The following is a 15,734-nucleotide window of genomic DNA, read 5'->3' on the forward strand; positions in this document are numbered from 1 at the left end:
TCCCTCTCTCTCTCTCTCTTTCTTTCTTTCCTTTTTTTTTTTGACACAGAGCCTCATTCTGTCATCCAGGCTAGAGTGCAATGGTGCAATCATAGTTCACTGCAACTTCTAACTCCTGGGCTCAAGCGATCTTCCCACCTCGACCTCCTAAACTGTGGGATTACAGGCATGAGCCACTGCGCCTGGCCCATACTCTTCTTTTCTAATATTTTATCTCTCTCTAGGCCACTAGTTCTCCAAATGGAGTTTAAACATTTTTAGGTATTTAAAAGCCTAATAGGACCAGGCACGGTGGCTCACACCTGTATTCTCAGCACTTTGGGAGGCCAAGCGGGGGCAGATCACGAGGTCAGGAATTCAAGACCAGCCTGGCCAACATCGTGAAGCCCTGTCTCTACTGAAGATACAAAAATTAGCTGGGCATGGTGGCAGGTGCCTGTAGTCCCAGCAACTTGGGAGGCTGAGGCAAGAGAATCGCTTGAACCCAGGAGGTGGAGGTTGCAGTGAGCTGAGATCGTGCCATTGCACTCCAGCCTAGGTGACGCAGTGAGACTCTGTCTCAGAAAACAAACAAACAAACAAAAAACCTTAATAGACACTATATGTCTCCTCTCTGCCTGGTAGGAGGCACCCTAAAGAGGAACTCAAAGAGATCCCCTCAATTTGTTATACTCTGTGGGGCACTTCCATTTGTTGGACCAGTTAACTAGTGACATCGATATTTCATTGCCTTAATTCTGATTGTGTTTGTAATATGAGTTCTTATGTTTTGGGAGTTAAAAGATCAGTTGAGGAATAAAAGCAAAAAGATTAAATGTCATGTTAGTTTACTTTTGCATTTCAGATAATCATATTTTTATTATAAATATATATTATACTAAGTTCTAGCTTAAATTAAAAACTTGTAACATTGGTAATGATGCTAGTTGGTGATTATATATAAAAATAAACTGAAAATTTGAGTATTTTCTTCAAAAGTAAGCTTTTTGGAGGCTGTTGAAACACTTTATGTAGGAATAATGTTGGACAGCTTATTTTAAAATCTGATATGTTAACATAGTATTAACAAAAAAGTATTTTATATTGTCGATATTAGAATAAGTATTGTAATTTTCCTATGCTGAGGTAGGATAATGGAAAATCATAAGAAAGGAGACAGGACAACTCCACGCAACATACCCAAAGCATTCTATAAACAGCAGCATTTGTTCAAAACCAAGTTTCCTTTCATGGAGGTAGGCTATATTGATGTACTGAAAATAACATTGTTAGATTGTGCCTAGGCATATATGAATGCTAAAAATTACTCCAAAATATACTTCAAAATTTAGAAAATTCATACATTAAATTCCTATCCATTCCATGGTCTATTTTCCTGTTTTAAAATTGTCTTCATTTGAATATTATGGTAGATCTAAGAAGTCATTTTCCTGGCATCTCTTTATTAGTAATTGGTAAGTTTGTACTATTGTATATTCTTGAGTGTAATAAACATATATTTCCTTTCTACATAGTCATTTTTTTCTCCCTAGTCATCTATATTAATGAAATTTCTATACGCTATTGCAAAAAGATCCTAACTAATATTAAAAGCTAAGATATACTTTATCTGCTAAAATAAGAATTATAAAGACAAATAGTTAAATGATACTGCAAGATGTTTCATAAAAACCTCCTCCAAAATCCTCATCTCTGATGCTTCAGCAGCAAAAGGTACCCAGGGTCTCTTGAAAGTAATGCAGAATGACTGTAAGTGTATTTTATGGAAGAATTGGACACGACTCTATTTCTGATCAACTTGCTTTTGCCTTCTTTCCTAGGAAGTGTGTAGAGAGCTCTGGTGTCTCAGCAAAAGCAACCGCTGTGTCACCAACAGTATTCCAGCAGCTGAGGGGACACTGTGTCAAACTGGGAATATTGAAAAAGGGGTAAGCTCAGTGATTTACTACCTGTTTGACATGTATACAAAAGTGATAAATTGCTTGTGCTGATATTCAACCACTAGGAAGTCTTATATATTCATTTAAAATCTACTTAAAAATAATTAATTCCTAGAACAATAGGTTAATTATCATACCTTGGTAGCTGCAAATATGCATTATTTAGGAAATTACAGTTGGTAACTATCTTTTAGGTCAGTTTCACCTTTATTTTGGTATATGTATGTTATATTTGTACCAAAAGTAACGCAACAACAGTCTTTTTGTTATGTAATTTAGTCTGTTTACTCATATAACATAGTCTAGTTTTTCTGATAAATAATTCCCCAGAAAATTATGTGACCCAGAAGTAGACTTTATAACTATAGTATTACTAAAGTCACTGTTTTTTTTTGTTTGTTTGTTTTGTTTTTGAGACTGAGTCTCATGGTCTCATTTTGTTGCTCAGGCTATAGTGCAGGGGTACAATCTTGGCTCACTGCAACCTCCACCTCTGGGGTTCAAGCAATCCTCCCACCTCAGCCTCCTAAGTAGCTGGGACTACAGGTACACACCACCACGCCCAGCTAATTTTTGTATTTTTCGGTAGAGATGGGGTTTTGCCATGTTGCCCAGGCTGGTCTCGAACTCCTGGGCTCAAGTGATCTGCCCACCTCAGCCTCCCAAAGTACTGGGACTATAGGCATGAGCCACCACACCCCATCTAAAGTCACTTTTAGATTGCAGTATGAGAGAAGGGACTAGTAGAAAAATAATAATTAAATAACTTATTGAACATAGAAATTAGAGCAAATAATTTTAGATTCATCAATCTAGTTTTCAAAAATATAATTATTAAGACTTGTTTAAACATGCGTGGCACAGTGGCCCACCCCTGTAGTCCCAGCTAAGTGGGAAGCTCGGGTGGGAGGATCACTCAAGCCTAGAAGTTCGAGTCCATCCTATGCAACAAAGTGAGAGACTCTGTCTCTAAAAAAAGGAAAAACAGCAACAATTGTTGAAACAGATAGTAGCAGTTTGTGTACTACTCTTAAAATTTTCTAGGAATTGCTATTTATGTAAATTTAAATTCTAGAATTTATTTCTATAGACTGAATTTGCAGTAACTATTACTGTCGTCTGTTCTCAGTTCTGACTTCTTCCATGTTAGCTGGGCTAGTTTCAACAAGGATTATACTGAGTTTCAGCTTGCAATCTGATGTTTAAGTAAAAAAGAATGAAAGCTTTTGGGCAGCTGTCACAGTTTATTAATCCTTGCTGACGGCTTCATTCAGGACCCATGACCTAGTGCCATGTTGATGGCTTTTCCATGCTAAGTTTGGAAATGTTGGTAAATTATGCTAAATATATGAATTGATAGGGTAATTTAAAAAGGATTTAGAATGTTTTTTTTTTTAGATATTGTAAGTAGCCAATAAAAATACAAAGAAATTCATGCACTACCAAAAAATTCCTTCTCTTTTTTTTCACTGAAGTAATAGAAAATATTAGGAATTGCATTCTTGAAACAACAATCTATATTTACTTTGGAACCAATAATTCTTGTCAATTTACCTGTCTCTACTTAGAAGAAATACACAACCATAAAGAGGGAGAGTCACAGGGAGAATCTGTTTCTTTATTTGCCACAGTAAACCACTAGTAGTGGCTATCTGAGAACACATAGCTCAGCTCCACCAGTAAATTATATTGTAAATACATATTTAATACCTATCATTTGTGCTTAAAGCAGGGCCATCAAATGTCGTATCTTATAGCATATATGTGCATATATATGATAGAGATGATAAATTTCTTGGAAATTACAATTTGAGGGATAACTAGAAACACTCTCAGACAATTTTAAAGCTAACAGTATTGAATTTAAATTTCAATAAGCAAATAGAGGGGAAATGTAATTTTTTCTCTTTTTTTTTAGACGGGAGTATAGCTCTGTCACCAGGCTGGAGTGCAGTGGCACTATCTCAGCTCACTGCAACCTTCACCTCCTGGGTTTAAGCAATTCTCCTGCCTGAGTAGCTGGGATTACAGGCACATACCACCATGCCCAGCTAATTTTTGTGTTTTTAGTACAGATGGGGTTTCACCACGTTGGCCAGGCTTGTCTCCGTCTCCTGACCTTGTGATCTGCCCACCTCAGCCTCCCAAAGTGCTGGGATTACAGGTGTGAGCCACCGTGCCCAACCAAATATAATTACTTCTAAGCACAAATAAGAATGATCACAGACAAGAGAAAGTGAATAAAATGGGGCAAAATATGTTTGATTTCTAAAGATTCACATTCTTAATCTAGGTTAGTCATCAACTTTTTGGTCCATAAACGCTTTCTTTAAATGAAGTCTATAGAATTCTAATATATATACATTTGAAAAAAATGGAAATGCTCTGGTTTAAAAAGCCTCTTGCCTGCCCTTTACCCTGTCTTTGGACCTTTGCCAGCTTCTGACATACCTCCAACGGCCTCCATGAAAAACTCTTTAAAAACCTTGTAAATATGGCAAAGTTTATATGTCAAGGGGTCATTTATATTCACAACATAAGAGTGTACTATCATAAGGCCAATATAGCAGATATCACTGTCTAAAACTTATCTACAAAACAAATCTTTGTTGTTTTTCCAGAGACCTGGAAGATAGATAAAGTTTTAGGAATGACACTAGTAAGTCTTAAAAAGAATGAATAAATGAATGAAAAAAATACAAATGCAGACTCCTAGAAAGGAAAAGGATAGAGCAGTAGATGGTCCTCAGAATAACCTTATCATTAATTTTGAACTTACGAAGAAGCTTTCAGAAAACTAAATCAGCCTGCATTTTTAAGAAAAAACAAACAAAAAGAACTAGACACGTGAGCCAAACACTTCTTTATTTTTTATCTTTTACTAACTGTATTGACCATGTTATCTCTTGTATGAATTTTTGTTGTTAATTTTTGTTATTTTTTTCTCCTGAAGAAGGAAGAATATTTACTGTTGCCAAATGGAGATTTTGCCCTTAGGGCTATAATATTTGGAAAGTAAACCAGACCTCAGAATTTTGACCCAAAGCAAAACAGCCCTGCAAAGAACTAGTGACAAAATTAAAGTGGAATTTTCAATTAATCTAGTCAGCTTTCTGTGGTTAGTTTGTATACTTGCCATCTAAAAATAATTGACATCCCAGTAACAATAATGACAAAGATGATGAATATTTAAGAAGTACTTACGGCTGGGCCTGATGGCTTATGCCTGCAATCCCAGCACTTTGGGAGGCCTAGGTGGGCTGACCATCTTAGGTCAGGAGTTCGAGACTAGCCTGGCCAACATGGTGAAACCCTGTCTCTACTAAAAATACAAAAATTAGCCAGGCGTGGTGGCAGGCACCTGTAGTCCCAGCTACTCAGGAGGCTGAGACAGGAGACTCACTTGAACTCAGGAGGCAGAGGTTGCAGTGAGACAAGATTGCGCACCATTGTACTCCAGCCTGGGCAACAGAGCGAGACTCCATCTCAAAAAAAAAAAAAAAAAAAGTACTTAAACTATGCCCAGCACATGTTGCTAAGTGCTTTACAATCATTCTTCTGTTTAATCTTAAGAGAAATCATATGAGGTAGGTACAGTTTTAACTCCATTTTACTGAAGGGAAAAATAAGGCTTACTAGCCCTAAATTGAACAGTAATTTAATGGCATAGCTGACATTTCAGCCCAGGTCTTTCTAATTTCAGAGTTGAAATCTTTGCCTCTCTATGCTGACTCTAATTTTACTTTATCTTCACATGAGAAATTTTGCAAAGTTAAAAAGCAATTTTTCATTGTCACAGGAATCAAGTGGGTCACTAAGCCTAATCTAGGTGGTGACAATGTAATTCGCCCTTTAGTACTAAATAGATTTTTCATTTTCTACCTGTAAGCAGTGTCTCCTTTTAGGAATCACAATAAGATAGAAATGTGAGTAGAACATTGAGCTAAGCATATATGATTGTGTGACAATTGGTAAAATAATGAATCTCTAAAATGGGAGACAACCAATTTCTATATATTTCATAGAGATAATATGAGGATAGAATTAGATAATATTTCAGTGAGCTTTTTGCGGGCCTCCTCAGACGGAAAGTGCTAACATATTACTAGAGTATCATCAATACTTTTGATTATTATTTGCCAACCTTAGATGATGGTGGGCAGAAAATTCTTTGGCAGACTGCCTTAGCTGGCAGTAGAGAGTATAAGCATGAGTTTGTGTGTCTCCGAGAAATGGATGAAATATTCACAACCTCTGATCTTAACTCTGAGTTTCAAAACTACTCTCACCAGAAGGAACAAGAAAGAACCTATACACTGTCTAGCCAGCAGAATAAAACCAAAGCTACTCACAGTTTTCTGAATAAATCTTTTTAAAAAGGGAGGGGGTAGAAATACTGCTCGAGTGATAGCATAGACATATCCAAAGGATTGAATCCATGATGATCTCTTCAAACTCTGGCTGCAAAAGATATGGGATCCCTGCCCAGGGGCGCAGTTCCACAAATGTTCCATGTAAGTATGGGAACTGTTCCATGCACATTTAACAGATGGAGTAAGAAATATAGCCAAAAAATTAAAAACTGATCTTTGCGTGAGTCCTGGGGGGTCTGACATCGCTATTACAGCCATTGGATGTTCGCCTGAATAAGCCATTCAAGGATTGAATAAGAACCATATGGTCTGAATGGATGTGCCCAGGGACAGTAGCATTAACCAAAGGAGGAAATCTGATGAGCCCAGACGGTGCGCTGGTACTGTGTGTCTATGGGTCAGTCGCCTACAAATCAATTAATATAACTTTCATCCAGAGAGCTTTCCTTGGATACAGCATCAGCAATAGCCCTTTGGACAGGAATCAGAGCAATGCCATAATTGACGAAATAGTAAATAAGGATTTAGATTGTGAAAACTTTGATAGTAGTGTTGGCATTGTTACTGAACACGATATTAAGGATAATCAAAACCCAATCCTTGTAATCCCTGTTGGTGACCACAAAGAAGGCTTCAAGTACTGGCTTATAGCCAATAGATTGATTTAATGATTCCACAAGACCCAATTAGAGATATAGCCCAGCATTTGGGTTTACATGTAAGTGACATTGATTCCTAATATCTTTCCATAGGAAACATAGGGCTGGATTAGAATAGTATTACTAAATGCCCTTCTAAAGCACTGGATATATAATAGGACGTTTGCAGCCTTAGATCTTAATTTACTTAGGGCAGAATACAGTATGTTTTGACTGCTTCCCAAGCTATAAACACAGGAAGTGAAGAAAGAATAGTTCTTCCAATTGCTGTAGAAATTTACGTAGTATGGGATGACAACTTCTGATTTAGAATTTGGGCTGAAATGTGGCTTTAGCGTTCCTGCACCTGCACAGTGGAAAGATAAGGCTTTTAATAGTGCTGTGCTCCAACACTCAGCTCTTCTGACTTGGGAAGAATGTTCTGTATTGAATCACTAATATTACTTCCTGCAAAATCTTAGAATTTCCTTAGAGGTCTCTTATTCCAGATGCTGCCTGGACCCAGTACTGGATATTACAAGATATACCATAATCACATCTAAAAAAAAATTTAAAAAATACTGCATATACTCATTTTGAAGTTTTCCTTCATGGGAATGTGACAAATTTTCAAAGTTAAATTATTTGATTTATAATGTATCTTTCTTAAAGTCCCCTGATGTAGATCATAATATTTAGTAGTATAATAGCAAGAGATGTTGTTTAATAATAAGTAGTGTTTCTAAAGAAGGCTCTTAAAGCCTGACTGGAATATGCCATCTTTCTAGATTGTGTTGAAAACATTTATTTAATTTAGAAGAAATGTGAAAAGCAATAATGAACAATACAAGATTTTATTATTGGAAAAAAATATGGTGGCTTCACTTCTTTCACCTTTATGAATGTGGTTAAACATACCCCAATTAGCAAGAAGAAGGCCAAATTTATCCAATTTATCTGGATAATTTAGGCTAAAGTAACATGACTGTTATTTAGAATAGTCCAAAATCACTGGATTGGATAACCTTTGAAAATAAAGATTAGAAACTTGTTTGCATCTACATATTTAACTTTTCTAGTTTAAAATGTAAAGTAAAATTCTATGTCTCTGTAAATAGAGCTTTTACAGGTTTGGTAACTTCAGGTAAAAGAAAGAGTAAAAACAGATGGCGCAACACTCAGAATCTCATTATTATGTGCTTATAAGATTTATATATTCCAAGGTGCTTTATTTGGTATAATCTTTCTACTCATTATTTGCACACATTAAACTCTTAATTTATATTGATTAATGCAATCAGCTAGAAGAGTCATTCAAATCACTTGATCCACATGAAGTCCCCATGGGCTTCTTAAAGCCCTTTTGTTAAGTTAAATAAGTTTCTTCTCTTAAAATCATATACTGCAATGATGTTTACTACTACCAAAGGAGAAAAGTAGCCATAATTATAAAGAGATCCATTTTTATAAATAACAAAGGAGATAAACAAAACACAAAAGAACACTTCTGCAGAGATCAAAATCAAACAAGTTGTTACATAGGTTTTTAACTTTTTTGAAGGTATGTATGCATTGAACTATTTTAAAAGTTTTCCTAATCTAAACCATATTGGAATCAAGAACTAAAATTAGTTTCCATTTTATAGTTAAGGAAACAAAAGAGAAGAAAGAAAAATGACTTGCTTTGGACCAAAGATATTGCTAGAACTGAAGTTTGTAACATAAAGTCCTACACAGACCAAAGTTGTTAACTTGTTAGCTAGTTAACTAAGTTGTTAACTAGTATTACATTAGAGACTACGCTCTTGTCAATTGCTAGGTGACTGATACTTATATTATGAATTATTTACCCATTAATCTTTGTTATTTAACTTTCTGATAAAATTACCTATTATGATATAGCTCCATGGAATAGATACAACCAAAGCATGAATTTATGCAGTATAAGGCCTTTTAGCAAACCATTTATGAAATACTACTGCTGTGTAGACTTTAGTGATGAACACTGAGCAGCATTTTACAAAGTGAATATTGTATTTATCTTTTACCTAAAGAATGACTTTAGTTCATGTGACTTTTCTCACTGCCCTACATTTTGTGAGCATTCTAGAAATGTGTAATAATATTAATAAATACTTTGGAACCTACATCTTTAAGTATTCTTGTAGCTCTCACAATTCTTTCGTCACCTGACAAATGAAAAAACCTGACTATTTTTTCTCTACAAATCATAGGTATATACAAAGAGGTCTGAAATAACATGTGTATCTACACCTGTGTTTAAAAAAAAATCTCTAGTATTATTTTGTATTTTATGTAGTTATAAAAATCCAGTAAAGCATATTATTCTTTAATGTCTTCAAATACATAATCATACACCTCCAATGGATTTTTTTTTACCACTAATTTTTTTATGTATTTTAGACAGATAATCCCTTTTCTACTAGTATGTGATCTTGGGCAAGTCAATTCCTTTAGGTTCTGGTTTCCTCATCTGAAAAACTGAAGTGCTTAGGCCTTTTGAATTCTGAAATTCCTTTGAGCTTTAGATTCAATTCTGTGATTATATAAAATAAATGTAAAATCAAGCTTTAATGTTATTTGAAATCAATAATGCTAAGTTTCCAATTTGAAAAAATAGGCATGTTTTAAGATTTGAAGTTTCTAAAAGTGTCAGTTCTCATTAATTGCAGACGGAAAAAAAAGCAGTTAATTGCTGGCCAGGACTATAATGCTCAGTTATTTGCATAGGAAAACTGGGTGCAGACATAAATATTTTTACACACAGTTACTTCTAGTAAGAAAACCACAAAACTGGAGATTATTTGGCCAGATGTTGTGACTTTTGTATAGGTGCAGATCTGATACAATTAACATATCACTATAAAAATTATTGTTCTTCAAGACCAACTAGCTAAGTCGTAAATTTTCAAGTGGAACATTTTCTCCCTCTCAAGTATACATTATCAGTAAGCCTGATCACAGGGTTGATACTATATTATTGGTTTAGCCAGCTGCCTCTTCTTCATCATTTTGGACAGATGATCTTTTTTTCTTCATGATAATTTTTATTGCTCAAAACTCAATAATCTTTCTTAATATCCTGTTTTAATATTTATCAGACTTAGGGTCAGATATTCTTCCCTACAGCCAAGGAAATGTTAACTTCCTCTTACCTAATTTTTTATAGACAAATAATTGCTCAGCACTGTTCTAAAAAGTCCGTTATGCTGTTACAACTACCACAGCTCATTGATTGTCAATTTGGTACCACCTACTAGGAAACAAATATGAATTTGGTTTCTTTACCCTTCAGAATCTCCAGTTCCTTCCTGACATGTGATAACCAAAATAGGACACAATTCCTTAATTTAACTACTTATTAATTAATCTAATTAATTTTTGTTGCATACATACTATGTGCCAATTAATTAATCTAATAAATTTTTGTTACACACTACATGCCAAGTGCTATTCTAGGCATTCATTGTTTCCAATAAAACGTTTTGTGGTGATGCAAATGTTCTGCATCTGCTCTGTCCAACATAGTAGCCACTAGCTACCTGTGGCTAGTGGGTCTGAGGAACTGAATTCTTTAATTAATTTAAAGTTAAATAGCCACAAGTGACTCTTGAGGCTTTTACATTACAAAGAAGTAATTTGATAAGTAAACAGGGCAATTTAAAGTAGTGTTAAGTGGTAAGAGGGAACTAAAGCAGTAGGACAGAATCACTATTACGTGGTCTGGGAGCAGGAAAGAGTATTGAGGTATCATTTTAGAATAAGGATGGTCAAGGAAAGATCTCTCTGTTGAAATGACACTTGACCTGAGACTGAAAGATGAGAAGACAGCAGTAGAAGGAATTGGGAACAAAGCATTACTAGAAGGACCAGTAAATTTAGATGCTCTAAGGAGGAACAAGCTTAGTGTATGAAGGTGGAAATCCAATGTGTCTGGAGTAATCTGTGTAAGAGAGAGGATGGGGCTGAGGAAGGAGGCAGGGGCTAGATCACTAAATCTACTGTTTATCAGTGTTATGGAAGTAGGAAACCACTGAGTTTTTTTAAGCAAAAAGGTGACATAATGTGATAAAATGTTTTTAAAAGATCTTGCTAAATGCTCTCTGGAAAATAGATTCTAGGAGAAAAACGTAGAAGCACAATGATCAGGTAACAAGCTACTCCATTTGCCAGTTTGATCTAGAGTATAGTGATGAAGAAGGTGAAAAGTAAAAGAATTCCAGGGATATTCTGGAGATAAAGCCAACAAAGCTTGGTGGTAGAATTAGTATAATAAACTGATCACTTTCTAAGTACCACATCATGATCCCTTTTCATTTTAATATAAGGTTGAATTTTTATTAAACAACCTAACATTGATGACATTTGTTCAACTTTGCTGATAACCATGTTCCTTATTGTTATTCATATAAACAAATGACTTTCATAGTAGCATTATTTTGGTTTGTCAAAGTTTGATAATTTGAAAAATGCATCAACAAAAGTCTACAAATGCTTGGTTTAAAAAAGACTTTCATTTTGCCATATTCTGCAAATAAGATTTATCATGCTAGAGTTATGAGTTGATTTTGTGATGTCTGTGTCTCGATAAATTATTCCTGGCTTTCTACTTAGGTGCAGTATGTGTGGTTTATTGCGGAGAGTAGAGCTGAGCAGAATTCCAGTACATATGTTCATGTGGGGGCCATACACATGGCTAGTCAGTGTATATAAGGGTTTTTTTGTACCTAGTCCCTAATGTCTTGGCATTACTTTTATTATGTCTGCAGTGCTCACGTAGATGAAATGCCACAACACATTCTTTTACTATTGTAGCCTCAACTGGCTTTTTTTTTTTTTTTTTTTTTTTTTTTTTAGGAAAGAGCAATTACCATCATAAAAATTCCTTACTGGGGAACTTTCCATATTGTGTTATCATTCCATGAGTCTAATAATAGTGGAATATAAAGACATTTTAAAGAAAATACTAAAATATCTAAAAAAGACTTTGAGGTCTATAGCTAGCTCTATAATGAGAAACATTAAAAGTCTAGAGGAACAGAAACAAGGGAAAAGAAGCAATGTGACTTTTTTTTAGAACTCCTGATACATGTTAGAGGCTTATAAATCATGGTCTAGCTAAGATAATTTGCAAGTCACATGCACCTTCACCAGTGTCTAAACACAGTTAGAGAACTATCTGTCTGTTATCTATTGAGAGAATGCTAATGCCTATAATTGGTCAGTACCTGACCCTTATGTATTTCTATCCTGATAGCTCTATCTGCCTAAAAGCTAATTCTGTGTTTTCTGTGAAATCTTGCAGTGGTGTTATCAGGGAGATTGTGTTCCTTTTGGCACTTGGCCCCAGAGCATAGATGGGGGCTGGGGTCCCTGGTCACTATGGGGAGAGTGCAGCAGGACCTGCGGGGGAGGCGTCTCCTCATCCCTAAGACACTGTGACAGTCCAGCGTAAGTAGCTAAAGTAAGCCGGAGCCAACAAAAAGACACAGTTGGAAATGATTCAAAGCTGTGGTTTCACATGTTATCTGTAAAAACGTTTCGCTAGTGAGCCAAGTACTTGTCTTCAGAACAAGCCATAGGCACAGGAAAGTGGAGGAGCTTTGTTAGACAGACTTTCTTTTTCTTCCTTTCCCCTTATTGTGTAACTAAAAATAAAATATAAAAAATAGAAAGTATTGTGTATCTGTCCCAGATAAGCCAGACTTTTAATCTAATAATAATCAGATAGATTTCCTCCTCCAAAAACTACTGAATTATAGATGAATCCAGATCTGGTCTTAGCTACATTACTATTATTCCCAGGAAACCTAAGGTCTTTTCACATGTCACATAAAATTATTACTGCTACATTAGTATTAAAAGGACCAATGAGAGCACTTCAAGGGTTGAAATGCCTTGATTCGCATCACAAATCACAATGAAAAGAATACTGCCCATGTGTTAAAATAGTTTCCATTCATATGCCCCCATTAATCATCTTCCGGAGCTGCCACCACTTTTCTCCCCGTGACTGTTTTATGCAGGTCAGACTGCACCTCTCCCACCACTGTTTTCTCCAGCCAGAGTCCCCCTGGCACAAGGCCAGTGCCATCAGTATTCTTTGCTAGCTCTGTTGCTTCTCCCTCCTACCAGTGCTCCATGCCCATTACAGGTGGACGGTTCCTCTAGTTGTACTTTCTTGTCCTCCCTGAGACTAAACTGTTCTCTGGCTGCCGCATGTCAAGTGCCCATTTTTGTCTAGAACACTGGCTGAGGACCTTCTTTCCCAGCTAGTATTTGATGGAGAATGATGTTATCATAATGGCTTTTCCTTTTTTTTCTCCCTGAAATAAAAGATGGTCTGTTTTTATTTTTTAGTTTTTCTCCATTTTTAACTCAGGATCCCTCTGTTTGGTTCCTGTCACCAACTGTCTTTTTTCTTTTCTTTTACTCTTTTTAGCTTGTTTTGCTTTATGTTAGTTCTGTGTTTCCATTCTCCCACTTCCTATCAATTATTCCCCTCTTGCTAAACAGAGCTTCCTGTTACCCATTCATAAACCAGTCATGCTACCACCATCCCCACTATCTTGTTTTTGTCTGACCAACCCATTTCTCTCAAGCTGGTTCAAGCTGAGCCATTTCCCTTCATTCCTTAGAGTCAGCATTCACTGGCATTCAAAATATATTCAAAATGTAGCTTTAATGATCCCATTGATACCAGTGAGCCAAAATTATAATTTAGACTTGATCTTTTTAAAAAAAATTACAGAATAACTAACGTAAGTTCAACTGAAAGCTGCTATAAATTAATCAAAGTATAAAAAGCCCTGTGATAAATAATATACCCAGGTACTTAAGGGAAAAAACTGGACCTCTTTTAAAAGAGGAAATCAGTTGTTTCTATCACTCAATGGTAGTATGCCCAAATAATAGCAATAGTTTTCCCTAATGTTAAATCCTTTAAAGATTAACTTATACTGGTCAAATATTTGACGTCTTACTGTTTCATTAATTTTGGTGAAATATAAAATATTTAGTATTTCTATAATGCAAAGCCATCTGATTTTTAGATTTAAATTTTTAAACTTCATAGACTATTTTGAAATAAGATGGAAATTTGTTTTTGCATTATTCACTTTGAATGAAAGCTATTTCCAAGGAGTTATTTCATGTTTCCTTGCTTCCCGTCTGGAGTAAAAACAAACTTTCCATTTCCTAGTTGGTGAACATATAGCATCAGATCATGGATTTTGTTGAATATGATTTAAATGGCTTTTCATTGTAAATAAGTGATTTTTACTATGATAATTAGAAAATATACTGATTCAATTGATTCTCTTGAGAATGTAAATCATGACAATTAAGAATCTTATAAATTACTAGTAAATTAATACAAAATTAATAGTACTATTAATACAAATTAATAATAAATTGCCTTAATTTTTATGTTCAACAACCATAATTATTGCTAACAATAACCAGCATGATTACTTTAATAATTAAAACATGTCAAATGATATATTTTTTGAAAGTAAACTTTAGTATGTTTTCATCAAGTAATATATATACTCTTTGTATGGATAGATATATTATATTCACATTTTAAACACAATGTTTTTTCAGACCTTCAGGAGGCGGAAAATATTGCCTTGGGGAAAGGAAACGGTATCGCTCCTGTAACACAGATGTAAGTAAAACCAAACTCTGCTATGAAAAATTAGCTTACTCTTTCCCTAGAGTAGGGAAATTTTTTTAATTTTAAACTATTTAATAAAAAATACATGTGTGTGAAGGTCACATTAATTTTCTAAATTGTTAATAATGAATGGAGCTGGCCTCAGCTCCATCAATTCCATTAATAAGGGTCAAGGAGGAGCTCCAGTACTGGGAACAAGTATATTCTTCCCCAGCAGATATCAAGAGAGGCACACACACCCTGAACTGCCCTGCCCCACACACTCACAATTTCAACACCACTATCTTTCTTGACTCCACATTAATCTTACTATGCCCTTTATTCCATTTTATGTTTGCCACTGCAAGAAGCCCCAGACTCCTACATTATCCCTCATCCAATAGATAAGATGCTGTATATTTCCTCCTCTGTTCTGTTTTCTATCCCTGCCCAACTACTGAAACTTCTTCTGTACCTTCAGGAATTCAAAACCCCTAATACTCACTTCTCTGAATTTTCCTTCCTTTCACCTTCTTACTTTAATGGAAACTAGCTCCTCCTCTGAAGATACTCCTTCTCCTATAGTCTTCAAACTGGATAGGCTTTTGTTTTCTCTCTTAGCCCTCGAATGACTGAGACTCAAAGTGGATTGACAATGTTTATATCTCATTACTCCTCCAGATCACTCTTCCTCCCGCTATCTAAAAACCACAGCTTTTAATTAATGTCATTAGACTGCTAACATTTTCATGCTCTCCACCTCTACTTCTGTCTTAATTCTTGGTGATTTTATAAATATGCAGATGATTGTCCTAACATCTTCTCTTCTGGATTTTTTTCATAGACATACAAACATGCTCCTATCTGTAAACAAACAAACCAAAAAACCATGCTAGTTATTTTCCCATTGCCTTGTTTCCATGTTCTCAAAAGACTTGTCTATACTTACTGAATCCATTTCCTCTCTTCACATTTTTTTTCTAGAATTGCTCCTATCAGGTTTTTGCCTTGATCATTCTATGGAAATACTCTTGTTAAGTCACAGATGATTTCCATGCTGTTAAATCTAATAGTCAATTCTGAGTCTTCAGCTTACTACTTCACT

The 15,734-nt window shown here is 35.2% G+C and overlaps 1 protein-coding gene across 6 annotated transcripts in view; it reads left to right on the forward strand.

The window, feature by feature from the left end:
• ADAMTS6 (ADAM metallopeptidase with thrombospondin type 1 motif 6) overlaps window positions 1-15,734 on the forward strand; it is a 328,215-nt gene that overhangs the window by 203,497 nt on the left and 108,984 nt on the right. For 3 of the 6 annotated variants that reach the window (XR_008652403.2, XM_055252144.2, XM_055252148.2), the window contains 3 exons: window positions 1,821-1,928; window positions 12,278-12,423; window positions 14,578-14,641. Coding sequence is in view for 5 of the 6 variants with exons in the window: in XM_055252144.2 (XP_055108119.2) it covers window positions 1,821-1,928; window positions 12,278-12,423; window positions 14,578-14,641 (318 nt within the window). In the remaining variant the exon portion in view is untranslated. The remainder of the gene's footprint in view (window positions 1-1,820; window positions 1,929-12,277; window positions 12,424-14,577; window positions 14,642-15,734) is intronic. The other 3 variants (XM_055252146.2, XM_055252147.2, XM_063623237.1) reach the window with 3 other exon arrangements.

This window comes from Symphalangus syndactylus, chromosome 18 (genome assembly GCF_028878055.3).
Source record: "Symphalangus syndactylus isolate Jambi chromosome 18, NHGRI_mSymSyn1-v2.1_pri, whole genome shotgun sequence".
NCBI lineage: Eukaryota > Metazoa > Chordata > Mammalia > Primates > Hylobatidae > Symphalangus > Symphalangus syndactylus.